General features: G+C 50.5%; 8 protein-coding genes across 8 annotated transcripts; 5 read left to right on the forward strand and 3 right to left on the reverse strand.

The window, feature by feature from the left end:
• Positions 1-3,535: 3,535 nt before the first annotated feature.
• BO79DRAFT_210721 (cell wall mannoprotein 1 family protein) lies at positions 3,536-4,798 on the forward strand. The gene has a single exon (XM_025682870.1). The coding sequence runs from the start codon at positions 3,657-3,659 to the stop codon at positions 4,515-4,517; it is 861 nt and encodes a 286-aa protein (XP_025536426.1). The 5' UTR covers positions 3,536-3,656; the 3' UTR covers positions 4,518-4,798.
• A 1,060-nt stretch (positions 4,799-5,858) lies between these two features.
• Positions 5,859-7,031, forward strand: BO79DRAFT_210722 (uncharacterized protein). Its single transcript, XM_025682871.1, has 3 exons — positions 5,859-6,388; positions 6,450-6,533; positions 6,606-7,031. The coding sequence occupies exons 1-3, from the start codon at positions 6,115-6,117 to the stop codon at positions 6,770-6,772; spliced, it is 525 nt and encodes a 174-aa protein (XP_025536427.1). The 5' UTR covers positions 5,859-6,114; the 3' UTR covers positions 6,773-7,031.
• A 21-nt stretch (positions 7,032-7,052) lies between these two features.
• On the reverse strand, positions 7,053-8,562 carry BO79DRAFT_210723 (amidohydrolase family protein). The gene has a single exon (XM_025682872.1). The coding sequence runs from the start codon at positions 8,538-8,540 to the stop codon at positions 7,098-7,100; it is 1,443 nt and encodes a 480-aa protein (XP_025536428.1). The 5' UTR covers positions 8,541-8,562; the 3' UTR covers positions 7,053-7,097.
• A 1,489-nt stretch (positions 8,563-10,051) lies between these two features.
• BO79DRAFT_289672 (SGNH/GDSL hydrolase family protein) lies at positions 10,052-11,798 on the forward strand (the record flags this gene model as incomplete). Its single annotated transcript, XM_025688804.1, has 10 exons — positions 10,052-10,250; positions 10,314-10,320; positions 10,373-10,409; positions 10,466-10,518; positions 10,565-10,680; positions 10,797-10,884; positions 10,930-11,023; positions 11,068-11,127; positions 11,175-11,411; positions 11,472-11,798. The coding sequence occupies 10 exons, from the start codon at positions 10,052-10,054 to the stop codon at positions 11,796-11,798; spliced, it is 1,218 nt and encodes a 405-aa protein (XP_025536429.1).
• A 672-nt stretch (positions 11,799-12,470) lies between these two features.
• Positions 12,471-13,725, reverse strand: BO79DRAFT_272862 (uncharacterized protein; the record flags this gene model as incomplete). Its single annotated transcript, XM_025687461.1, has 1 exon — positions 12,471-13,725. The coding sequence occupies one exon, from the start codon at positions 13,723-13,725 to the stop codon at positions 12,511-12,513; it is 1,215 nt and encodes a 404-aa protein (XP_025536430.1). The 3' UTR covers positions 12,471-12,510.
• A 543-nt stretch (positions 13,726-14,268) lies between these two features.
• On the forward strand, positions 14,269-16,126 carry BO79DRAFT_272864 (putative isoamyl alcohol oxidase; the record flags this gene model as incomplete). The annotated part of the gene is made up of 2 exons (XM_025687462.1): positions 14,269-14,732; positions 14,797-16,126. 2 exons carry the CDS (start codon positions 14,269-14,271, stop codon positions 16,124-16,126), a joined length of 1,794 nt encoding a protein of 597 aa, XP_025536431.1.
• Positions 16,127-16,353: 227 nt separating this feature from the next.
• On the reverse strand, positions 16,354-19,886 carry BO79DRAFT_239711 (MFS transporter). Its single transcript, XM_025684945.1, has 7 exons — positions 19,756-19,886; positions 19,599-19,700; positions 19,261-19,545; positions 17,563-19,207; positions 17,424-17,513; positions 16,540-17,372; positions 16,354-16,460 (listed from the first exon to the last, which is right to left on the reverse strand). The coding sequence occupies exons 1-7, from the start codon at positions 19,803-19,805 to the stop codon at positions 16,373-16,375; spliced, it is 3,093 nt and encodes a 1,030-aa protein (XP_025536432.1). The 5' UTR covers positions 19,806-19,886; the 3' UTR covers positions 16,354-16,372.
• A 2,649-nt stretch (positions 19,887-22,535) lies between these two features.
• Positions 22,536-25,468, forward strand: BO79DRAFT_210724 (putative membrane bound cation transporter). Its single transcript, XM_025682873.1, is given in 9 exon segments — positions 22,536-23,159; positions 23,179-23,181; positions 23,278-23,293; positions 23,346-23,453; positions 23,508-23,579; positions 23,630-23,707; positions 23,761-24,928; positions 24,981-25,167; positions 25,225-25,468. The coding sequence occupies 9 exon segments, from the start codon at positions 22,639-22,641 to the stop codon at positions 25,286-25,288; spliced, it is 2,217 nt and encodes a 738-aa protein (XP_025536433.1). The 5' UTR covers positions 22,536-22,638; the 3' UTR covers positions 25,289-25,468.
• Positions 25,469-25,991: the final 523 nt, after the last annotated feature.

Raw genomic sequence — 25,991 nt, forward strand, 5'->3', positions numbered from 1 at the left:
AGAAGCTGAAATCATGTATGCGTAAATTTTACTACCCGATATCGCAATTTTTATCTCACAGAATTCGAACTGCGACCCTCAAGCTTAGTAGTGGTAGTTGTGTAGTACCCACAGAAGTTGGTGGTTGTATTGTTCTCAATACGTTTGCAGCTGATAAATCACCATAACAGTTATATGGCATAATCTACTAAACCCGGCGACTTACAACTTACTCTAACCCGCTTACTTGGTGGGTTACTAGCGCCCTTTGGTCATATACAAACTATACCGCATGCCAACACCCTGTTGTAGCTTTCATCGCGTGAACTTCATAGAGTGCACCGCCGTTGGTGTAGGAAGTAATGCCGATATTGACACCTGCAGAGGTGTAGCACCTGCGGTGGTCTCCTTTCCATGTGTGGGCAGGCAACAACAAGTCGCCGATGAGTTTCTTCCTCTCTCTCTGATCACCCATGGACAACAGTAAAGGGTCGAACGTTTATTCGGAGGTGCACTGTTTCAAAGCCGACGATATATGCAGAGCGAACTCAAGTTATCGCTGTGTCAGAACCATATTAGTATTGGGAGGAGAGAGAAGGGAGGAAAGCCAGGCTATCAACGTGTCGATAATAACGCAACAAAGAGACGCAAAGAATGTTTATAGAGAAGACCAAGCCTCTTTCCTATGCATCTTTCTGGAGGTTTCAATCGCCCCAAACGTGCACAGCAGTGGGGAGGAATCTGGATAGTATATAGCCTTCTAACAGCCATCTGGGATGAATAGACCCCAATGTGTCTAATGGGCCGTCTCAATAGAGGGAGTCGGAAAATGCTAATACGAAACTGAAGAAGAAACATCGCGAAAAAGTCAATTTGCATGTTTGAGATCAGGGAATGAGGACAAACAACTTTGAAGGAAGATTAAAACGCCTAGCAGGCCGAGAAAACCGTCGAATGAGTCTGTACTTAGTTGCCGGGCAATCAACCACTGGTTTCAAGATGACGATCGTCAGGTTCAGAACCAGAAATCTCTCAACCACATCCTGCGCCAACCAATATAAGCAGGTAGGATCACCACGGGAAAGTCAAACCACAAGAGGCTCTGCCACCAGAAATAGAAAGCATCCAGATACTTGGATGAATGTAGCCTATTCGCTTCCAAGTTTCCGAACTGAGCGATCAATTTTAAGGTTTTCATCCAACTAAAGTCAAACGTTAACTCAATCCTACTTATGGTGCGGGTGCCCACTTTTTGAGAACAATCTGCCAACAAGTGGAAATTACCCCTTTGCGGGCATGATCATCTCTTATGAGACGCTGGATGCCACAACTAATATGAATGAAAGAGTCTTCTAAATAAAAGACTTAACAAAATTGCTGGACGTTGAGGGCTTTTGAGAGCAGATGGCAGATCATGTACCGTGCTTGTCTCTTGCCTTATACTACTACTATTATGTTTAATGCAGCGTGATTATGCGAATCATGTAGCATTGGCTAGCATTGCGTGACAGCCAACACGTCTGATGAATCGCTCCCTTGCGGGAGAATGAATGCTGCTGTATCCTGCGATCGGGCCGTCTGCGAGCCACTTTGCAGGGATGCAGACTTTCTTTTTCCTGATGCTTGTCCACCAGAAACCAATGTGTTCAGTGATTAATTTGTTCCAAAAGATCGCTATATTGTTAATATACGGGTTGAGACACATTGAATCAAACAGACCGTAACCTGGACTTGGAATGCTACTTTGTGCAACCATCATCGATAAGAGCGCCGATCGTACCTGATGTCAGCCATTCAAGTTGTCCAGGGTGAGACATTGCCATCATCATAAGACAACTTCCTTACGCCGGACTGTCCCAGATCTTTAATGGCGCTCTTGAGAGATGGAATTGCACCCAAACTACCAAGCATATCTATTGGCGTCTCAGATCTCGTGCTACATGCCAGTGAGCGGAGCCTCGGGCGCAAGCCTCTTCAGCTGGCGCGGAATAGAAGTGTTTGTCAACGATGTTTGTCATAGGCCAATGCTAGGGTGATGAGCGAGATTTGAGGTAGCAGTAGCTAAGCCAAGTATTTTGCCACTCTGTTCCCGGAAGGGGGACGGGCAGATGCGATGTCGTTCTATTGGACAGATGTGCCGCACAGGGATTAATGTGTGCCCAAGCTCTTCTTGTTCACATTGTGATTCCGAGGCCAGAAGATCAGGTTGCATTTTGAGCCAGGTTGGGCGAAAGTAGAGGACGAATGAGTTTCCATTGTGCGGGCATAATGTCTGGCACAGACCCCGTTATAGTTATGACAGCCATTGAGAGGCGCAATCTAAGCAACGGAGTAGGACACTGTCTGGGAATTGACCAATCTACCAGCACTAACCGGGGAGCTCAGCATATGCCAGGCATTGGGGCCGACTAGCTAGCTCAGCTCATTAGAGAATGCGCCACTAGTCTCGAGGCGTCTCTGGTGTGTAACCGACAATGTGTCTATATTAGGCAAAGTCCAGTTATGGGCGAGTCATTATTTGCTACTTGAATTGCCACGGAGTTAGTCCCGACTGCCAGTTAGGGAGAAAAGGGATACCAACAAACGTCTCAGCTCTTACCTGAAATTTGGTACTGCTGTGCAGGATTGCTGTGTATGATTAGAAGCAGTTCCTGAGTTGAAGACAAAAGTAATATCAAGGCGTCACATCAATTGTTCTAGATGACCCATGGCCGATAGAAAGAGTGTTGATGATTGCGGACGTACTGCCGCAATGTGTTGAGGTGAAGAGGATCGCCCAACGAGAGGACTCGAAATTGAGACTAGGTGGTGCGGGGTAGGGGAGGGTGGGCCTCCGCTTAGCGTCCGGAGGGTAGCACTCGGTTGACCGTTTAGTGGCCTCTCCAACAGTTCCTCTTCGCTAACTTCCACTAGGCCTCCATTGTCTCACTTCCTCCCCCGCGGACCCTGAACTTCCGATGCGCTATCCTGCTCTTCTCCCTGTACACTTGGCGAGCTGCATTAGCTAACATCCACTCACGAACAAATGAGAATCCGGGGGCGGGCCGGGTGTAGAGCCCATCGTGGCGCCACCACGCTCTGGTTCTCCTACCAGCGAAGTCAAATTAATTGCTTCTCGCGATGATTACTTTGTTGCGCTGGTCAGGTGCTAGGTACTATTTTCTCTCCGATTCTATCTACTACTATTGCTGTATTGCAACCGAACGTGCCAGCAATGACAATAATAGGGTCAAGATGTGCCAGGAAACCAGGGACTGGGAACCCTCAAGGTTCCGGCCACACTCAAAGGGGAAAATGAGCGTCGGCCCTGCAATCAAACGCATTGGCCCAGAACAATCATTACGGTGACGATCACCAGTGCACTTTTCAGGAACGAGTCAATTCTGGTATCATGGACCAGGCTCGACGTCTCGGTTCGAGCACGCTAATTAGGCCAACCCCAGAAGTTGCAGGGAAATCTTCCCCTGGCCCACATTCTCGCCTCGGCCGCAGTTCCCTCCCATGTGAGCTCTAACCTGTCCATGGTGTATATAAAGACGCTCACCCACGGCCACTGAGTAGATGTACAGCAGAGCCAATCTCAGCCTCAAGCACTCGTTCAGTTCTCCAGCTTTGTTTATAATAACATATCTACTACTCTTAATATCTATTCAACTACCGTCGTTATCACCGTCAAGATGAAGTTCTCCGCTGCCTTGTTCACTCTGTTGGCCACCAGTGTCATGGCCAACCCCACCAAGGTTGCTCGCGAGCCTACCCTCGTCGAGCGTGACGCTGCCTCCATCACGAGCGTCCTCTCCGACATTAGCACCCAGGTCCAGTCTCTTGACTCGGCCATCAACTCTTACTCTGGAGGCGACCCCTCCAAGGTCGAGTCCGCCTCTTCCTCCTTGGTCTCGGAGATTAACTCTGGTGTCTCCACTGTCAACGGAGGATCTGAGCTCAGCGCCACTGATGCTCTCACCATCACTGGCCCGGTTCAGGATCTCACCAAGGAGGTGCAGACCACCATTGATGATCTGATTTCGAAGAAATCCGACTTCGTGTCCGCTGGGGCTGGTGCCACTGTCTACGCTCAGCTGCAGAAGCAGTACACTGCTTCCAAGAACCTGGCCGATGCCATCACCTCCAAGGTCCCGTCCTCTCTGTCTAGCATCGCTAGCTCCTTGTCTTCCGGTATCACCGACGCCATTCAGAAGGGTGTCGATGCCTACAAGGACGTGGCCACCTCGTCCGCCTCGGCCGCTAGCTCCACCTCCGAGGCCTCCAGTGCTACCTCCGCTGCCTCTGCTACCGATGCCACTACTGCTGCAACCACTGCTGCCTCTACCACTGAGAGCGCTGCTGCTTCCACCAGCTCCAGCCCCGTCATCCCCAGCTCTCCCTCCTCTGCTTCTGCCTCCTCCACTCCCAGCGGCTCTGCCTCTGCCTCCGCCTCTGCCTCTCCTTCCCTCTACACCGGTGCTGCCAGCGTGGAGCGCTTCAGCTACACTCTCGGTGGTGCTGCTGTTGCTGCTGCCATTGCCATCGCTGTCTAATTGACATAACGATGGACTGAGTGAGCCCTGCGACGAATAACGAGGTGAAATGGTCAAGGTCCACAACACTCCCTTTACTGCTTCAATAAAGGCAATGGACTTGCCGAATGTATATCTTACTACTGCCTCATGAGGCTTAGAACCTGTACCAATTTCGAGGCTTGGATATTTTTGTTATTTTGTTTCTTGTCATCTGTTGTTATAGCTATAATACAGTGTATTCTGGCGATGCCTGTGTCTAAAAGCAGTAATATAATTACAGAGTAGCATAACATGTTCAATTTGGTCTCTCCTCTACTGCCCTTGTAAATCTGAAAATATCCAAGATCTCCCTCACTCACTAGACTGTCACAGCCCGGTACATAGGTGTGCGAGCCCTTCAAGGCATCCGAATCAGAAAGCCGGCCAACGCATCGCCCTTGCAGGATCACATGTAACACTACTGGTCAGCCGTAGCTACTCCCTAACCGCGATCTAATGCAGGAGACCAGAAAAGTCCCGCAATGCAGGCTACCTATTCGCAACACATTCCCGTTATGGGCAATTCTACTGCATTGTAACAGTGCTTGGAAACTTAGTAACCCTTGGTAGGGTCAACTAGCTGAAGACATCATGCACGCACACATTCTGTTACGTTATGTCAACTTCCAATCCGTGCATCAAGGGCCGATTTGTAATTCGCGTGTAGACGCATGGCAACTATGATAGATGTGATAGGGGAAACCACCTTGACGTATAATGACGCCTGATTTCGTGATGAGTTAGGCGCTTTTTCTGGCCTGATTATAGCAATATGCTGAAGAACGAAGGTCCCTGGTCATAAGTAGTAGTTAAATTGGTGATCTTTGATGTGCCAGATATCACCCTGTGTTCAATTTAGGTCTTTGCAAATATATATCTTTACCTACATTGAGCTCCGACCTCAGCAGTACGGTAACTTAGTACTATCCATTTCCTTAGTGATTGACGTTTTGATTTTGCAGAGTATCATGTGTCGTCCAAGGTCGTCACGATGCTCAAAACTAACCCCAGGATAGTCAAATACTACGCTGAAGCTGCGGTAAGGCATTGCAGAGAGGTATAGCTATGATGGCTCTAATCTCGGCACGCCATAGCCCATCATACCGCATTCAGCTTAGGCGTTCCGCAATATCCGTCTGCCTCCCACCAGACTTCTTTCGGTTAGCAAGTCCGCTTGGATGCCCAGATCCCACCCACTCACATTGGCCTTTTGATGTCGGAGTCCGCACGGAGTGAGGCACACCAACAGTATCGTTGGCCGCTAATCAGTCTAATGGAAGCGCTCTCCTTTTCCCCACTTCCGTCCATTCGATATCCAGACACATTCCGGCAGAAGCAAAATGCGCCAGGATTAATCCCCACTGAACATGTTTCCGACCACCGACTGGCTAACCAAAAAGACGGCGCTTAGCAGAGCGTGACCATCACTCAAGAGAAGGAAGGCGCTTATCCTTAACCACACGGCCCCGTGATAAGGCTAGCGGTTATATAACCTGAGAACAACCTCGATTTCAGGCAGCAACATCACACCACGAGTTCTCCTCCTCTCCTTCCGCCTTCTCCTTGATCGAACATCATGGCTCGAAAATTCCCTGTCGACTCTGCTGGCCCAGATATTGTCCGCGACTACATCATTACCACCCTAATCAGAAAGCATGAAGCGACGCCAGAATACGCAGAGAAACTGGCTACCTCCTGGCAATTAGGCCGGGTCCGGGAGCTCCGCTCCGCAACGCTGAAGCATCTGCAAGACGACTTTGGAAATGACGTTGGCTTGTGTATTTATCGCTCCATTCGAGAGGATATGCTCGAAGACTGGCAGGAAACGACTGCAGCAGCAGTCACCATTTGTTCGTTGCCCCTCGCTTATTCCATTACAGTAGTCATGGAAATTAACAATGTTTCGCTCAGGGACTGTGTCTACCGCGACGATGATCCATCTTGTGGTTGTCGGGTTGTTCATCCTACCCGAATTGGGACTCATGCAACCTTGTGGTATGTTTTCTTTCCGATTTCGATCCAAATGTTGTTACAGTCTACATCGCTGACTGTTGTCTCTGCTCGTAGAACGTATCCGCGTGGCAAAGTCGCCTGCGTCGTGGCTGTTGTTTGGTTTCGCCTGGCTCAATTATCACTACCAGAGACAGGATATCGAAGAGCCGGGTCATATATCACTCGCAGGTCCTGTAGGGCTTTTGAGTATAAGCGTGGGCCTGTATTTGTTTTCAATGTAGAGTACATGCCTTCCAGTTTTCTTTTATAATATTTATGGAGACCGCTTGAAGTATGATGAGGCACTCAAGGGGGGTTCTAGTTGATTGAATATGCTGTGGCGCGCATTACCTTTTCGGAGAGCAATGTTTAGCATCAGTTTCTAACACACTCAGCTACCAGCATCTAGTATAGGCATTCAGTCACTCTGGAGCTAAAGAGTAAAGTTGCTGATAAAGTGGACGACGAGCTATCAAATTTGAGGTATGTTGCTACAGCGACTCATCGGCTGGTAAGTTTGTACTTCAGAGTGAGATACTGTGAAATTCCATTGAATCGTATAATGAATTACAGAAAAGGATTTCGTGCATCTTCCCCCCACGGACCAATTCCAGGGCCTTTGAACAGTTTTCCTCCCTTCCAGACGTGGGTAACCGCCTTCGGCTCTTGGAATATCTTTATGTCCTCCAATGGATTCTCCTCCAACGCAATCACATCTGCTTCGTACCCCTCACGAAGCTGACCCGTTAATGGTGCCTGTGGTCCAACCGACAAGGGAGCGTTTGCAGTTGCAGCTTTGATGGCCTCCAACGGCGTCATGCCTCCTCTCTCGACAGCAAACTGCAACTCCAGCGCGGTAGGACCACCAGGAGCGGTATCAGTTCCCAACGCAATAGTAACCCCCGCCTTGATAGCCCCCTGATAAGCTTTCAGATGCGAATCAGCAAGCGCCTGCAACTTGGCCCACGACTCCTTCACCAAACCCTCTCCATTGCTAGCGAGAAATATTTCAATAACTGAGCGTGTGGCCACATAAAGGATGCCCTTTTCTTTCATAAGCTCCCACACTTCCTCGTCAGCATAAGACACGTGCTCCAGACTTTTGCAACCTGCTTTTATAGCAGCCATAATTCCAGCCTTGCCGTGAACGTGTGCAGAAACGATCCGGTTCTGTCGAGCAGCCTCTTCCACTATCACCTTGAGTTCCTCTGGAGAGAATTGTGCAAAGTTGGGGTTATCGTCTCGCGACATGACACCCCCTGAAGCCATCACCTTGATAACCTTTGCACCGCGACGGAGTTGCAACCGTACCGCTCGTCGGACTTCCTCCACGCCGTCAGCGATACATAGCTGCCCTGCTCCCCAGTATCCCGGCCGAGGGTTCGTGACTCCATAATTCCCCAGAACCTCACCTGCGGGAAGAGCGAAAATATCGCCGTGTCCAGCTGTTTGACTAAGAGCAGCGCCGGACGAATACACATTTGGTCCAACGATCGTGCCGTCATCGATCGCCTTCGCGACCTCGCACCCATATCCGGCCAGGTCGCGGTAGGACGTATACCCATTCTGCAATCCTTCCCAGCACCCACGGGCTAGTCGAGCTCCTGATGATGCTGGATGAGTGGCCAGACCAGAGGTATAATCATTGTAATAGTCGTCATCACCGCCAAAATGCATGTGGCAATCCCACAAGCCTGGCATGAGCACAGGGACACGATGAGTGGACTGCGTGGACCGGAGGTATTTCTTAGGAATGTCGGCTTCGGGCCCGACGAACGCGATGATCTTATCGCTGATGACTAGGGCGGCATTGCGCAGAGGTTCTCCGTCGCCAGGAATCAATAGACCGGCATGTATTATAGTGACCTTGGCTTCATCGGCTGATGCAACAACGAGTGGTCTTCGATGGATATTCATCGAAACAGAATTGGGACGGACACAGTATGCTGCGCCAAGTGGCGACATGGTCGATTGCGCCATAGGAGTAGCTGAAGCAATTCGGCGAACCATGATGATGATGAATTCGACTTAGATATCTGCAAACAAGCACATGGAAATTGGGGAAACTGCCAAATAATAACCCCAGAGGTGTCGGGGAAAATGGTCTGTCAGCAATTGCTTGTCTCGTATCGGAGTCCGTCGGGGCTATCCCAATCCCTGCACCGCTATCGTTATCTGTCGATAGTATGTGAGATTTTAGCCGGTAAGCTAGACCATCTCGGGTGTCAAGGCTTAAGCCACACTATCCCGCCTGAGACGACGGAGGTCTGGCTCCATTGTCTCTCTCTTATGCAGGACCGAGTATAACTAGCGCCGATTTTCCATACTGCGCTTACGGTTCTGAGTAGCTTACTCATGACGCTCTCTGCTTGGCGATAGCATGAATCAGCTGATGAGGCTTATATTGATGTGGAAACAGCCGCAGGTGTACACGCTCAATTATCAACTGCGGGGCTTTTCTACCACGTCCTTAGTGCGATTTACGTTCATATAACGCTGCCTTGCTTGGATAGTGTCCTGTCTGTCAGAGCTAAATGTATTGGGTACACCGACACACGTCGACCATCTAAGCACTTCACGCCATCGCAGTTTGCGCATGACAAAGGGGCATAGGTCAAGTCACGTAAGCCAGAATACCGAATCACTATAACAAACACTGACCATTTTACTGATAGAATCGGTGTCGCCTGTGATGCGGGTATGTGTACGATAGGGATTCCCAACCTCAATTGTGGATATGAATCACATAGATGCTCTCGAGTATTGTTGATGGGTCGAACTGTGACAGTAAGATGTCTTTCAGAGAAGCTGAAGACATCACTAAATGTGCCTGATCAATTGGATGGCAATTTTGAGACTGAGACTGAGCATTTCCTCGAGCACAATTTTTCGTCTGCTCCCTGGCAATTTTGTCCTAAGGCGTAGGGAGTTGTCGTCGCTATGTACGTGATTAAGGTGCAGTTTCAGTGACATTAACCACAATCCCGTCGCGTCTGACGCGACGAGGGAAATGGAAAATCATCGGTGTTTATTTGGCCCCAGGAAATGATTCCCGCTGTTGCATTGTTTTGGGGCAGTATCTCTCAGCCTGCCTTCCGCCCCCGGCCCCCAACTTTATTCGTCTCAGTCATAATGCGGACCTCGCGGATGGGAATGCGATCATGAAGACTCGAAAGATTTTACAGCTTCCAACCACCAGGTCAACCTGCATGAAACCTTATAATTTAACTCACAGAGCCATCCAATCTGAGTGAACTTGCAGAAACAAATCCCTGGCAAGCTTTTGGCGCCACGAACGGATCGATCGATCTCACTCTCCTGATCGACGAGGAACGGTGGATCCGAAGCCGATCATTGCTCTCCTCGTAAGTTTTATTGTCCTGCTGGAGCACACTATGCTAAATAGCAAAAGCAAAACCTACGCAGGGAAATTGTTATTTCCCACCGCGTACTTAAGAACGGAGCAGCCCCTCTTCCCGGCACACTCGCGTGTCACACAACTTGAACGGTCCAACCGAAAGATGCGGCTCTCTCCAATCTACGTGCTATCATGGGCTCTCCAGGCCTCGGCTACCATTCTGCAGAATGGCCAGGTTCGAGAAGATCCCTACCCTGGCCAAGCTAAGGCCATCTCGTTGGATGATGGCTCTTGGCGGACTTATCAACCGGACGCGTCGGAGATCGCATATAAGGGGAGGTGGGATAGTAAATATGTTTCTTGTGAGGCCCCGTGCTGATTGCAATAATCGGGTCGCGTGTGTTGCTAACTGACTGCTTCGTCAGGGTGGTCGTATGTCTCAATCGGTTTCCTCTGGGCGATGACGTCGCACTAACAGGTACAGACTTCCGGGTATCAAGCTTGGGTTCACGGGCGAGCAGGTATGATAGTGCTGGTCATATGAGATAATGGGACGCTGTCATCTGACATAGCATAGCTTGCTGTAAGCTTTGGTCCGCAGACGAGTGAAGGCGTCCTTCTGGCTTATCGGTAGGGATCTGAGCAAGGAAATTGGCATCTCCTGCTGACTCTATAGGATTGACGGTTTGGACTGGCAATTCTCCAATGTGACTGCGAACTCAACATATCAATTTGCTGGGTCGTGGACCCCAGGGTTGGATTTGGCCAAGAACAACACATTTGAAATGAGAGGTAAGTGCAATTCTTCAACAACTGAAACTCATGCTGACAATTGTCTAGTTACGAACTGGGGCTACGGATAAGTTCATCGCTCCATCATGTAGACGCCTTACTGACCTTTCGCACAGTTCAATTGGCCGGTGTCTCGGTCGCTTCGGATTCACAGCTTGTTACAGTTCCTCAATACAGCAAGACTGTGGAGATCATCGGTGATTCGTACGTTCCTTCCTCCCACCCTCACGCCACAGCTAACAGCTCTAGCTTCGCATCGGGACAATATGGCACCTACGAAGGGCTTTCCTCATGGGCATACAACTACGCCGCTGGGCTAGGCGACGTCGAATACTCGATCACCGTATGTTCCCGTTGCACGTTGCATTCGCCATCTAACCATAACAGGCATATCCCGGTATCTGCTTAACGGATGAACAATGCTACGCGGACAAGGCGCGCGGCATGGTTAGTTGCCCCTATATCCCACAGAGACAAGCCTCTAACTTGTTCAGACACACCAATGGTTCTACGCCTCCGATGCAGGCGTGCGTGCGAACGCCACCTACGGAAACCAGCCCGAAAAGTGGGATTTCAGCGCCCATCGCGCGGCCGATCTAGTCATCATTGACCTGGGCACAAACGACCACCGCGCCGTAAACGACATCCCCGGTTCGACCTTCTACGACAGCTACGTCGAGCTCGTGACCAGCGTGCACGAAACATGGCCGAACGCACAGATCGTTATCATGGTATGCACACCCTCTTCCCCTACCCCAAGCCGAGAAACTAACCGCTAACAACCTCTCCAGTCCCTCTGGGGCAACTTCACCCGCTCAGGGGACACCTACGTACAATCCCCCTTCTACGTCTCCGAGATCCAGCGCGTGGCCGAGCATTTCCAAGACGACGGATTCGTCTATTACTTCGACACCAAGGGCGTGCTGCAACACAACGACATCGACCCGCAAGAGCACCCGACCGACGTCGGCCACATCAAAGTGGCCAGCCACCTGATGCAATGGACGAAGCTCAAATTGGGATGGGAGTTTGGAGCCACAGGTCCGGAAGTCCAGCACGACACGCTGTACTGGAACAACGAGGATAGTTATCGGCGGTCGTTCGATGGCAGTTACTGATCTACATCATCCATCATATACCTAATAATACACGGATAGATAGATATATAGAGATTTTACAAGAAATGTAGGACAGCGACTACATGCTGAGACACAGCAAAGGCAGAACCCTCGCTCTAGGTTTGCAACAACATGAAGTTGAACCGCACATCCACTTTTTATCGGTATTAAGAGGCATACAGCAGACGACACTCGCTCAAGGATGATTAGGGCCTCAGAGGAGACTTGTCGTGGCTGGGGTTTAATACCACTTCTTTGACTTGTTTGCTTTCATGGTGATAACACGCTTCGTGCGACACATTAGGCAGGAAGATGATACCCCAAATAGCTATATAGTTTTTATTAGTTGTTGTCGTTGATATTGAAATTGTCGAGGTTGACGTCCGCATAACATTATAGCAGACGCAACTCGCATTAGCGACGATGATGAAGGTAAGTAAAGGTAGGGGGGGGGGGGGGGGGAAACGGCGGGGAGGATTTATATCTAACCGGTTATGGACGCGCTAAACTGCTTTCGGTTGGTGTCGGTTGTGACTGAGGAATGGGCTTGGCGGGAGGGGGTTGGTTGGGGTTGGTGGGAGAGATGCAACGCAGGGTGGTAGTACGGAGGAGGAGGTAGTAAGTAGTAAGTAGGTTATAATTGAGGGCTTATTCACAGTGTAAGTATAGTGTCTATATACAGTACATGAAAATTGTAGATATACAAACTAAGTTATACCAATTTCGACCCCTCCACAGCCCTGGCATACCGATCGCATGTCGCCGAGAAGAACATATTCCCTGCCACAGCGATGATCATCGCTCGCGCGTGTTTCAATTGCGTCTCGTCAATATTCGTACTGCCGGTTGTGGTGAGTCGAGTATACTCTTCATCCATCTGTCTCTCCAAATCACGTAGCATAAGTCGAACCATCATCTTGGCAGAAGAGTCAGAACACCCCATGAGATCCTGCACGACTCGTACTGCATTGAGACCTGTATCTCCGCTGGCTATTTCCTTGGCATACGAGTACAAGTCGTTCGTAAGGAGCAGATGTTTCGCACAGAGGGACTTGAGATAGCTGATGCTCTGAAGATCCATCGGCGAAGAAGAACGAGAATCAGCGATAGAAAACTCCACGCAGCGGAGAATAAGCGTGGCTCCGAAATCGTCTAACCCATGGGTGATATACTCATCCAGAGAACTGAAACACGTTGGACCTTGCTGGTGGTTTCGAGACGTAGAGCCCCAGGATAGGATATCTTCGATGAGAATAGCCCCATTGACGGGATCTGCAGCGAGGATTTCCTCCGAGATGATGTTGAAGGCCTTATGGGATGGTTTGCTGTTCTTTTCTGTAGGGATCAAGACAATATCATCGCTGATATTCCCTGCATCGACTGCATCGTCGTGCAGAAAGGCTAGGACAAATGTCCTGGAGAGGAGCTTGATCCTCGCGAGATCGCATAGTGGGAGGAGGTTGATTGCGTAGGATACCACTGCTTCTGTCACTGCAGTGAGGTATTTCTCTCCCTTGGGGTTGTTGTTGGATTGGAAGAGGGTCTGTAATAAGTCTTTTGTTGCGGCTTCTGCTTCGCGCCAGTATTTGGACTGCAGAGCGCAGGGGAGTGAGGTTGGCCAGGGGACTTTTAGATTTTGTGGGTTGAGGGGGGTGGCATGTTGGTATTCTGCATCCTGGGTGAGGTTTGATGGGCGTAGAAATGAGAATGCTGGGGATGTTGAACTAGATTGGGTTGCTGGAGTGGCTGGATCAAATGCGTAAGAGATGGGACGCGGATAGTAGATTGGGGTGGAGTTGCACGGTCGTGGTGTTTTCGTGAACTTGCGACAATGTGGTGTCTTGAGTGTAGGTATCCATGGTAGGAGGCCTAATCTCTGTACCCGGGAATGCCGGAGGAATGTCCGACTCATGCAGAACCTGGACATGGTTGATGCCTGTTGGTGTTCAGGGATGTTGCAAGGGGATCGGCGGGCGGCACGCGTGAAACCGCGAGGCACTTGCGAGTGATTGCTATTCCTCACAACCGGCAGTCAACGGAACGTATCCGTATCCTGAAGTATACTGCGTCGACTCATTCTAGAATTCTTATTGGAGAGAATCTCCACTCATTGTAAGAGTTGATGTGCGCCCGTTATGATTTCCCCAATTATCAAAGTTTTCACATCGTCACCCAACCAGCGAAGGGAGATGAGAACATTGCCTCCCAGATTTACATCAACCTGGTACAGTGGTGGGCTAGGAACCGTTTAAAATAGAATATTTGTGGGGTTTGATGGAGTGACCCTGGATGTTGCAGGAATGGTCTCCACCAACAGCAGATCGCGGCGTATTCGTGTTTAATTTCCTATACAGGATATCACAACAGCATGGAAATTCAGTCGTATTCGCGTTCTATCACAGAATATATAAGACCTTACATTTCATGTATTCCAGAATGAATCTACAACAATACAATTATTGTGACAACGATGCTTCCAAAGCTCCTGTCACTCATCGCCCTCCCAGCATTGGCTGCGGCCAACTGCAAAACCACCCCCGGTGATGCAGCTTGGCCGTCAACTGAGGAGTGGTCTGCCCTGAACCAATCTATTGGCGGGTCTCTTATTAGAACTGCCCCTGCTGCCTCTTCCTGCTATGCAGGAAACCCACTGGGCTCGCCTTACAACTGCTCCTCGGTGAAAGACCACTGGTCTTACGCAGCCTACCATGCCGCATGGCCTGAAAGCAACGACTACTCCATCTACAACAACAACTCCTGCGTACCCCCGGGTGTAGCCGGGTACACCAAAGATAAGGGATGCAGTATTGGCGGAATGCCTCAATACATCGTCAATGCCACTACCGAAGAGCAGGTCGCAACGGCCATGTCATGGGCATCGCAGAGGGACATTCGCATCGTCGTGAAATCTACAGGCCACGATCTTAACGGTCGGTACGTATATCCTCATCACTCTATCCACTCAATGATTTCATTTCAGCTAACCTACTTCCTCAAGATCAACCGGTGCCTACTCCCTCTCAATCTGGACCCACAACTTCAATCACATCCACCACAACCCAACCTGGCATCTCCCCGGCACCAACAAAACCGCAGATGTGCTAATCTGCGGCGGCGGCAACAACTGGGGCACTGTCTATACCACAGCCGTAACCCAACACAACCGAACAGTCGTAGGCGGCGAAGACGCCACAGTAGGCCTAGGCGGCCTGATCCAAAACGGAGGCCACGGCCTCTTATCCAGCCACTACGGCCTCGCCTCCGACAACGTCTACCAAGTCACAGTCATCACCCCAGAGGGCCACATCCTCACTGCAAACGACGCTCAAAACCAAGACCTCTTCTGGGCCATCCGCGGCGCCGGTGGTGGCCAATTCGGCGTAGTGACCGAATTCATCCTCCAAACACACCCAATCCCAGAGAACGTCGTGACTGGCGGCTTGACCTTCTACGCATCCAACAACTCCAACACCTCAGAGCTAGCCTCCTGGACCGCCTTCGCCGAAACAGCATCCGAGATCCCACACCTCATGGACTCCGGTATCACAGGCACCATCATGGCCGCGACCGGCAAATCAGCAAGCACCTACGCTGGCGTCGACGAAGTCCTCTCCGGTCCAGCAGTCATCATCAGCTTAATCGCCTACAACACCACCGTCCAAGCCATGAACACCACTCTCCACAACCTCTCCACCCAACTCACCAACAACACAGCCCAAATAACCACCAAACTCACACCCCCAACCACCCAACCCTACTGGTCCTACATTAAACCGAACTTCCTCGCCAGCCAATCCGCCGGCGCAGCCAGCCTCTTCACAAGTCGCCTCCTGGGCAAATCCGAGCTCTCATCCCTCCCACAAGCGGATCTCATCCACTACTTGCAACAAATCTTCGCCTCGCAATCCGGCTCCGGCTCCCTCCTCATCTTCGGCCTCCAGGGCGGCCGCGGCACCGCGAACGTGCCCGAACAACGCCGCGGGAGCGTCCTTCCGTCATGGCGCAGCGCATACGCGCACGTCATGGCATATGGCGGCTCCGTGAACGCAACAGGTGACCCTGCTGCATCGTTGGCTGATGCGGCGGAGTGGTATGAGAGTGTGCTGGAGCCGGTGTGGAGAAACTGGGCGCCGAATATGGGCGCTTATATGAATGAGGGCAATCCGTTTAGTAGTACCTGGAAGAGGGACTTCTATGGAGATGGGTATGAGAGGTTGGTGGAGGTTAAGAGGAGGTATGATCCGAGTGGGAGTCTTTGGGTGTATTCTGGGGTGGGGAGTGATGAGTGGGAGTTTGATTTGAAGAGTGGATTGCTTTGTAGGGTGTAAATGGATGCAGAAAGATTAGGTAGGGGTTAGTTCCTGTTCTTTGTATTGATAGTATGTGTGTATATAGTTCTTTTAGCAGTATGCTATGATATAGATATTTGACCTTTATTCGTCTCTGTCTACTAAATTGAGCACATAACCTAGGTAAGCGAGTATACTATGTATTATAAATGTAAATATATTAAACAGCAATATATACATATCACCATAATATACAAAAACATCTACACACCCCAAACGAACTACCTACTCCTCCTGCATCAACCGCTGCATCTCACCCCCATCCCGAACATGCAAATCAAAGCTCAACTCCCCAACCAAGCTTTTCACATTCCTGTAACAAGAAACATCATTAGTAAACATATCCACATCATATCAAATGTTATAAGGAAAAGGGGAAATCAACCACCTACCTCAACAAATCATCCAACGAGCAACTAACCACGGACCTTAAAACCTCCAGACAAACAAACGCCGAGAAAGCCGGATCCTCTACATGTCGAATACTCAACAACTCCTCATCAATGCGCTGCAGCTCCCTCGCAAGCGGGAATGTATCCCCCGTCTCGAGATACGGCGGTAAAGGCTGAGAATTCTGCACCGAAGCGGACAAGTGGCAGAGCAGGGAGGTGATTTTGTGCGATTTGAAGCCGCTGGATTGGAGGGCTATTGAGGCGAGGCGGGAGGTCCATTTATTATTATTGTTATTGTCACTATTGTCAGTGGAGTTGGTTGTGGTTGTGGAGGACAAAGCATCCATGTTCTGAGTGGTATGCGCCATTAACGCCATGCTAGTGAGCATGCGCTGGATCTGCGAGATGATTTCATCGTAAGTTGCACGGGGGAACTTCCCACCGATAGGAGGTTCGAAGGAGCTGAAGTGGCTGTGCATGCGGAGGCTGTTTAGGAGGAGCATTTCTTCTTTGAAGACTTTGTGGCGGGTGCGTTGGAGAGTGGAGGATGCGGAGCGGATGTCGCCGTCTGCGGTGGTGGTGTCGAGTTCGCCGGTGAGCCAGAGCTCGATGGTCGTGTGCATGCAGCTGTAGAACTTGGCGAGGACGAAGAGTCCGCGTCCCAGGGTCTTGCGGAGGGTGGTTTTGGCGGTTATGGGGTAGGGGAAGATGACCCAGAAGAAGGAGATGGCGCAGCCGGCGGCGACGGCGGCGAGTTTGTATGGGCCGAAGAGGTAGATGGGGTAGTAGGGTTGGCCGTTGGAGGTGGCGACTTCGATGCCGAGTTTGCGGACCTGGTTGGGTTAGAGTGGGTTGTTTTGAGGGGATTCGGGAGGGGTTTTTACTTGTAGCTCGTAGCCTACGATGACGTTTAGAGTGACGATGGCGATCACGGAGGCTCCGAAGTATTGTGGGACTTTGACGTAGAAGTAGTACTGTTGGATGGGTTAGTAGGTGGCTGGTATGTAGAGGATGCAGGCTTACCTCGAAGACGTTGGCGAGGTAGAGGAATACTATGACGCCTGGGGTCTTCTCATCCACAATATACCAGACGATCAAACTCAGAACTAACGAGACGGCTGTTGCGACAATGCGTGCAACGAAGCCGAACATTGTCTGTCCGCTGGTCGGGTTCATTCCGATCACAATGACAATCATGGCCCAGATGCATCTTTGGTGGATGAAAAAGTCCTGTGTCTTACGCAGGTATGCCAGAATACCAACCGAAAATGCAGCGGCAGCAACGCGGAAGCCAAAAATACTTTGCTCGGAACTAATAATGTGCGATAAGTAGCGAAGCCCCAGGCTGCCTTTCTCAAACCAGTTGGATGGGGGCAGGTGCTCAGGATCTGGGAAGTTGTTCGCTTCGGTCTGGCAAAGGGCAGCTGGATCGACATGAGATGATTGTCTCCGATCCGGAGCAGACTTGATGTCGTGGTCAGTACTAAGGGAGAGCCATTTACGAATGGTGTTGAGTCTGGGGAGAATCAGTCTGCTGCGCTTCATAGTACCATCCTGGATTCGGTCATCCGCGAAACGGATCAAGTCCAGAGTCGCGGTCAGTAGGTTGTCCTGCAGATGTCCCATGAAGAGGATGAGAAAGAACTCCTGCTTGACGTCAGGGTCTGTCGCAATGGCTGCCAGGTCCTCCTGGGAGGTGGCATCATCCGGCTTCTCTGAGACCGTAAACGCCTCAAGGGAGGCAAGGTTTCTTGTGAGGTCCTTGCGGCGTGAGAAGTAGTTTCGCATTTCTTGTTCATATCGCTGTGCGAATTGTGGCTCTAGTGGTGTGAGTAGCTCCCCGGTCCCTTCTTCATCTGCTTTTCCTGAGTATTGTTTCTCAATCTTCTTGCGCTTAGATAGCCCAAGTGCCAGCAAGACATATTGTAATCCAACTGTCGCCAACCTGGAAGAGTCCACAAGGCGGTCTTGAAGCGCTTGGGCTACCTTCTGCATCTCGGATTGTTTCACAGAATCCTCCTTGGCGTCGAGTGATCTCACACTGTTGTTGCGCGTTCCTTCGTTCCTGACAATCATGTCCAACACCTCAGGCAGCATAGCCATTCCCGAAAGGGGCAGCAAAACACTTCGCAGCAACCCTCCAATCCTACTTAGGTCGCCTGCTGATAGTTTGCCCCATGCAATTTCGTCTTTTGAATAGAGCAGGTCTGACTGTAGCTTCCCGTGTAACCCGTTCAATTTGGTGATTGATGCTGTCAAGCCCTTCTGCTTTGCTTCTAGATTCAAACTGGAGCTGTTTTGCATATCTCGCATACTTCGTGCCGTGCGCGTCCTCTTCAGAAGCCCTTGGCTTCCGGTCCACACCTCTGACGTTCCCTTAACAAAATCGATTTGGGACTGGAGTACATTATCGATCTGCGCGATGTAACCCCTGATATCGTCGAAGACATGTCCGCGGCTAGTGATTGGTAGTATAAGGAGGGAGACCCCGGTGGCAATGGCAAACCCCAGCATAAACCCCTTTAACAGTCTAGAGACGAATGAAAGACCCTCGGATAGTGTGGTGAACATGCCACCGCGAGTGATAGTGACAGAAGAAAAGATCGAGAAAGCTACCATAGGGTCCTGCAGCTCCTGCGGGCGCCAAGCACGGATGGTATTTGCGGCCCTGCATAGGTTCAGTGAATCTGAAAATGCTATTGAAGTAGAAATCGGACATACCAAATCATGAATATCAGCCATATAGCGGACACGGCACAGGCATCGCTACTGAAGCCATTCCGGACGGCCTCGCTAGCATCTGGAGGGGTATTATGTTGTCTCGCTCGTACGGCGCAGAATATAGCTAAGCAACAAAGAGAAGCTGATACACATGTTGACAATAGATCATAAAACATGATACGCATGAACTTGGCCCGCGGTGTCAGTGCTTGAGACAGGACCGAAATAAGAGCTGATAGATATCCGATTGTGAGGGTGATGTCGGATATAGCACTACTCTGGTAACTGCTAGATATCAGCTACACTAATTCGAGAGATTGATACGTAATATGACCTACATCGCTATCACAATTGTCGGTGGCAAAGCGCCCTTCAGCATGATAAGGAAGGACCGAGTGTCCAAGTCGAGCCGCTGTCTCCATGTCAAGGGATTTAGAATACTGTTGAAAAGTTTTAGTTCATCCCAACTACACAGAGACTGCGACAGTTGCCTACCTCAGCAGCCTGGCCATTCTACCCCCGCCAGCGCTCCTTGATGGAGCCATTGCGCATTGACGGCTGTATTCGTACAGCTAAGGTTACGGGAAGCAGGATACTGCGTATGTCCGCATATGGGCTGATTAAATAAAGGCTGTAGATTTAAGTGAAGAGATTTCATTCTTCTGATCCTCTTAGCTCGCCGAAAGATCTTCGATCGAGCCGGGCTGAGTGACGGTTGCATCCGGGTCGGGTTGCCGTGCCTGGATCTCGTGACGCGTGCCGAGCCAAATGCCGATAGAAGAAGGTTTCTTCTGCACGGGGCGTCCGCAGCAATATCGGCTGGGGATTTCGGCCATCAGATAGCTCTTTATTGAGGTATATGGCTGACATAGTTAGAGGAATAGCAGGCGGGGCTTCTTTGTGGTGTCCTCTACCTGGTCAGGATGGCTGATTGGCAGTATCAGGCGATGCCATGATACGTTGTATGCGTAGGAGATGATCTAGTCTTTTGGGCGAGTAGCAACCTTGCGGATGAAGATTATCATTTCCCATCTTATCGGGATCCGAGTCTTAGCAGTAAGATAAGGTCTCTAACATATTTTACTGGTCTTAATGTAACTCCCCGACGAGCCAGTATTGCGTAGAGGAAAGAATAGGAAGCGGACGATAATGCGAGCGGATGAAACCTTTGCCGTCACATCCCTCCGCATTCAATCACGTGACCAATACATAGCTTGTCGCTGTAGGCTTTCGGAGAGGATAAATGATGCTTTTACCATAGGATGACTCGTGTTCTACGCTTTGAGTCAGTTCGCAATGAATGGAACAGGTGCTCGAGTGGTTGGCTGAAGTTAAATCCAGCGCGACATGATGACGAGTGGACGGACACATCATGCCTGTAAAGGTACCAGCGTACGCTAGGACATCACCCCGCATATGTACTCTAGTCGTGGTTACTATTCTTTGTGCTTCTACCCACTGGCCAAGACGGTCAGATGCACTGGCATCTGGACATGCATCTTCCAAATCGGACGCTGTTGCGGGGTTACGAGGCGCGCTGGGCCGTCATGATCTCATCGCATCCAGAATATCCAGATATACTTTGTTGAGAAACAATGAAGAAGGCCAGAGTTGTCTGGTTCTCATTCCATTTACAGATGCCAAGCCGGAAACGCAATAAGCGACAGTGATCTGAAACTTCAATGATAGGATGGAATCTGTCCGAAGGCACCGTCAATATGAACTCAATGCGTCGATGGCAGTTCCATCACAACGGTCCACGGCACAGCCATAACTTCTCGCTCAGCCACACTGCTGTGGAGACGGTTGGGGATGACGAGTCCATGGTCTAGATCGTGAGTCAGCGGATTTTAAGGAACCGCGCTGAATGGCCAAGGTGGACGTTTGAGAGAGATACTGAAAGTACTGTGTACCATGAATACGTGTTGAGCGACGAGAAGACATGTCAACATTCCGGAGAGATTCTGACGCTGACGAAAGCTCATTGAACCTTTGCAGGGACAAGCTCATGTGACGCGTTACCCAAAGCTGTTGGCTCCCCTGTAAAGTACGGGTATGGGATACCGGAATCCGGAGAAATGCTACCGAAACGAGGCTGACTCCTGACGTAGTGCCGACCAATCAAGAACGAGCCACTAGGGGGCTTCGGGGCAGGCGCAGGAAATCAGCAGGTCTGATTGGAGGGTCTCTCGGGGAGAAGATTTGGGGGAAGAGTTTTATTTGTTGAGAAAGACAGGTGGACTTGGCAAATCACTTCCAAGCCAGCCCGTTCTGGCCTAAATTCTCGGTCGGGGTTATGGAATTCACAACTTTCAGTCATTGTTCTGTGTGTCTGTGTTCTGTTCTATCCGTTGCGTAACGGGGCATCTTATCCCCTTACCTCTGCAAGCCACGGCACCTGAAATAGAGCTATATCGAATAATCCAGTCTTGTAATTCTTGTAACTAACCGCTGTTGACTCCTTTCAACCCTAGTTTCGCTGGCCCCACTGTTGATGTCGTAGGTGTGCATCTCATGGACGGATTCTGGAAAGGGTGAGATAAATTGAGATTTGCCCCTATGGATTCGCGGCCCAGGGGTGGAGACCTCCATCCCATCGGGCGGCCCAAGAATAATAGTAGCTATCTGATTCATCATTAGTATTCAACTTTTCTGCTTCTTCTGTCGACTGACAAACGGAGAAGTCCCGCCCGTGATCGCTGACATCTCCGAGTCCGAAATTGAAAAATAGCCGATGACACCATTGGAATTCAGTTCTCCGAGCTCTGGTCGGAAATACTACAGGAGGAAATGACCTCAGCGGTACTTGGAGTACTAGTACGAGTAGGTATCTAGAATGATGTGATAGGATGTTAGAGCAACTGTTGGCCATGATTGATAAGGTGTAAGGTGGAGACAAGCTGCGTGTCGAGGCGACGGCAATTCACTGCGACTCGACTGCTGCGAAACGGGGCGGACCATGGCTCCAGTTCGGAATAAGGTCAGGATCAGGATGATCATCCTGCTGTCTTGGCAAGCATCATTGGTCCTGCTTCCATGCCACAGGGCTCCCCCCCCCCGTCCCAGAAAGGTTGACTTCTCCATTCCCTTATAATAGTCCGGTCGCGCAGGTTACTTCCAGGGACCCTCTTTTCCTATCTATATTCTCCTTCCTGAAGCTTGGCTTGCTTCTTCAGTTCCTGTGTTTGACACAGCTTCCTCTTCACCAGTTTATCACACACGTCTTATCGAGGGCCCCTCTTGCCTTCTCTATCTGATCCTTTCCGTTCCTGGCTCTGAAATACATGCGTGAGTGCCTCTCCCTATCTGCCTCCCATCGCCATCCCTTCCCTGGCCCACTAGAGGCCCTCCTCGACGATTTCATTTGACATCTCATCGATGATTGTATCTATCTTGACCCCCCTGACTAACATTCTATCTCTTTGCTATGCAGACCGGATTCACTCGTGGGCGAAAGCTCACGCGTCTACCCCGAATAATTCCCAGGGTCAAAACCAGTCCAACACCCAGTCCTCTGAGGACGCTTCGGCTCAAGATGCTCAAGTGAAAGAAGGTATACGTGACCCGGCCAGCCCGGAGTCGGAAAAAGATGCCAATCAAACCACTGAGCGCCCACTGTTCGTCCGGATGAAGGATGGAATTGTTCGCTTCACCGGACACACCAAACGCGCCCTGTGCCACAGCTGGGTCAATGTGCTGCTCGTCTTCGTCCCTGTCGGCATTGCGGTCCAGGCCGCTGGACTCAATCCAGGCCTGGTCTTTGCCATGAATGCGATAGCTATCATCCCCTTGGCCGGTCTGCTCAGCCATGCCACCGAGTGTGTCGCTAGTCGATTGGGTGACACTGTGGGTGCACTCATCAACGTCACCTTTGGAAATGCAGTAGAGTTGATCATCTTGTATGTTCCCAATCCCACCCATTCACCCCTGACTGTTGCTAACGTTTCGGTAGCATGTAAGTTGTTGCTTATAAGAGCATGTGCACACACAAATACTAATCACAGCGGATTCGTTCAGTATTGCCCTAGTCAAGGTGAGTCAACTGGTTCTGCAACAGACTTGAGGATCGCTCTAACTCTGTCCAGAATGAGATTCGGATCGTCCAAGCATCCCTGCTGGGATCCATCTTAGCAAACCTACTGCTGATCTTGGGTATGGCCTTCCTCTTGGGAGGCTTGCGCTTCCAGGAACAGGTAAATCTGCCAGCAACATAAGCTGTACGCATTCGTCAAACTAACATGTGCCAGATCTATAATAGCACTGTCACGCAGATGAGTGCATGTCTTCTCAGTTTGAGTGTCATGAGTTTGCTCTTGCCAGTATGTCTGCGCATCCTTTCGGTTTACCCTATACTTACTAACGTATCCAGACGGCGTTCCACGCTTCTTGGTCGGACGCTGGAGATGCAGATAAATACACGCTCAAAGTCAGCCGTGGAACAAGTGTTGTAAGTAGTATCAACTGCGAATCATATCATACCTTGTTTAATTCTCCGATCAGGTCTTGCTCCTGGTGTACGTTTTGTACATCATATTCCAGCTCAAATCCCACGCCTACCTATACGCCAGTATCCCACAACAGATTATTGATGAGGAATCTCACCCCGGTGTTCTGGCTGAATTCATGAACAGTTCGTCAGACTCGAGCAGTTCATCGGATGAGTCTGTGGATACGACAACCTCCTGGTCCACCGCCAAGCGTATAAAGAGAGCCATGAAACATAGGCGTCATCGCAAGTCGAGCACCAGCTCGCATGGCACGGTTTCTCCCCAGTCATTCCGTAAGAAGTCCTCGGCCGATATTCCTCCTGCAGCCGTTATAGATGAGCATGCTGGTTCTGCGGGTGACCTGAGTGTTACTCAAGCCGACGGGTCTGGCTCGTTTGTCATCGATTTTGGAGATGACAGCCGATACGATGCCGATCATGAACCTCAGACCCGGGACTTTGGACAACCACAGGACAAAGCCTCCAAGGAGGATCGAAAGGCGAAAAGGCGTGAACGCCGGAAGCAGCGTCGTGCCGAAAAGGACAATACCGCCGCTTCTGTGAAGGGCACAACTGTGACCGGCCGCCCATCCATGAAAACATCCCAGACAGAACCCGCCTTTGATCACCCTCAGCCTACGGCGGAGGTTGGAGAAGCAACTGAACCCGCCAAAAGGCGATCGCCCTTCCGTCCAACCATTCCATCTCTGTTGAGCAACACGGTTTTCTCGAGTAACTTGGCCGCCCCCAACTCAGCAGTTCCCGCCAGTCCCTCGAATCCCTATGGCCTCCGACGCACGCATTCTTTACCCTCTTTCACCAATCGCCCACCACCTCCAGGCAATGCCGTTCAGTTTGCCCGGGGTGCTTCTCGCATGCCTACGGCCGTGGCCAACAACCCAACTGAAGCGGTTCCCGAGCAGCCCGAACCCGAAATGTCTCGCACCGCAGCGGTGGTGATGCTTCTGGTGTCGACCGGTCTTGTCGCAGTGTGTGCGGAGTTCCTCGTCGACGCTATCCCCACCATGATCGAGAGCTCGTCTGTCAGTGAAGCCTTCATCGGTCTGATCATCCTTCCTATTGTTGGCAACGCCGCCGAGCACGTGACCGCTGTCAGTGTGGCCACCAAGAACAAGATGGACCTGGCAATCGGTGTATCGGTAGGAAGTAGTATCCAAATTGGTATGTTCTTATTGTTTTTTTTCCTCTGGGAGTAGGGGCTCATTCGTCACAGCTATCTTTGTTACGCCACTGGTGGTCATCCTGGGTTGGTGTATGGACAAGGACATGTCCTTGTACTTCACGCTATTCGAGACCATCTGTCTGTTTGTCACGGCCTTTGTTGTCAACTTCCTGGTCTTGGATGGCCGAAGCAACTATTTAGAAGGGTCTTTGCTCATTGCAGCCTATGTGATCATAGGGTAAGTTCAACTCTTTCCATGGTCACGTTTATTCGGTGGCTAACAGGCGGCTTCTAGTGTTGCTGCGTTTTATTATCCTGGCAGTGGACAGTCCAGCGATCTTGGCACTGCTGGAGGATAAGCGGCTGCCAGGGGTTCATCAAGACCTATGTCATAGCACCGGGTGTTTTAACACCCGACTGCACAGTGGTGGTGGAGTAGAGGGGGTTAGTGAATTACGGGGGGTGGGTTCGGAGACATGGGAAGAAGACGGCGGGTTTATGTTAGATGGTGGGCGAGGAGGATGGTTACATTAAACGAGATTGCCAATAATGCTGCCTGGTTTAGTCTAGACAATTCAGAATGCAAAGTACCACTTCTCGGAGATGATCTTTCTCAGGGATTGCGGGATTTTCTGCGGCAATAGTACGACCATTTGATACCCTTAAATCCCGCTCCGATGCAACAATATCTAATACATCGCCTGCCAAGCCGAGTCGATTTCCTGGCGCAGGAGTAGTACTTTCTCCGCGCATCCTCTCGACATGGCGCAGGATCTAACTGTAGGCAACGAGGCACTGATTTTTTCTTCTCATGTAATCCGTCGGTAAGTACGCTCTTGGCACAGTGTTGTCAAGACAGGTCCGACAACGATGACTGCATCTGGAATGCACAGCGATAGATGTGGCTGAGCCTGTCATTATTACGGTGTACCACTAAGTCTAACAGTGGATGTACAGCCACTCGGTAAGACACACGTGGCTGCTTCGGTCAGGGGGCTATCGGAGGGGCTAGTCTTGGCGTAATCAATGGACGTTCCAGATACAGCGGCTACTACAGTACTA

Source organism: Aspergillus costaricaensis (assembly GCF_003184835.1).
Source record: "Aspergillus costaricaensis CBS 115574 unplaced genomic scaffold BO79scaffold_30, whole genome shotgun sequence".
Classification (NCBI taxonomy): Eukaryota; Fungi; Ascomycota; class Eurotiomycetes; order Eurotiales; family Aspergillaceae; genus Aspergillus; species Aspergillus costaricensis.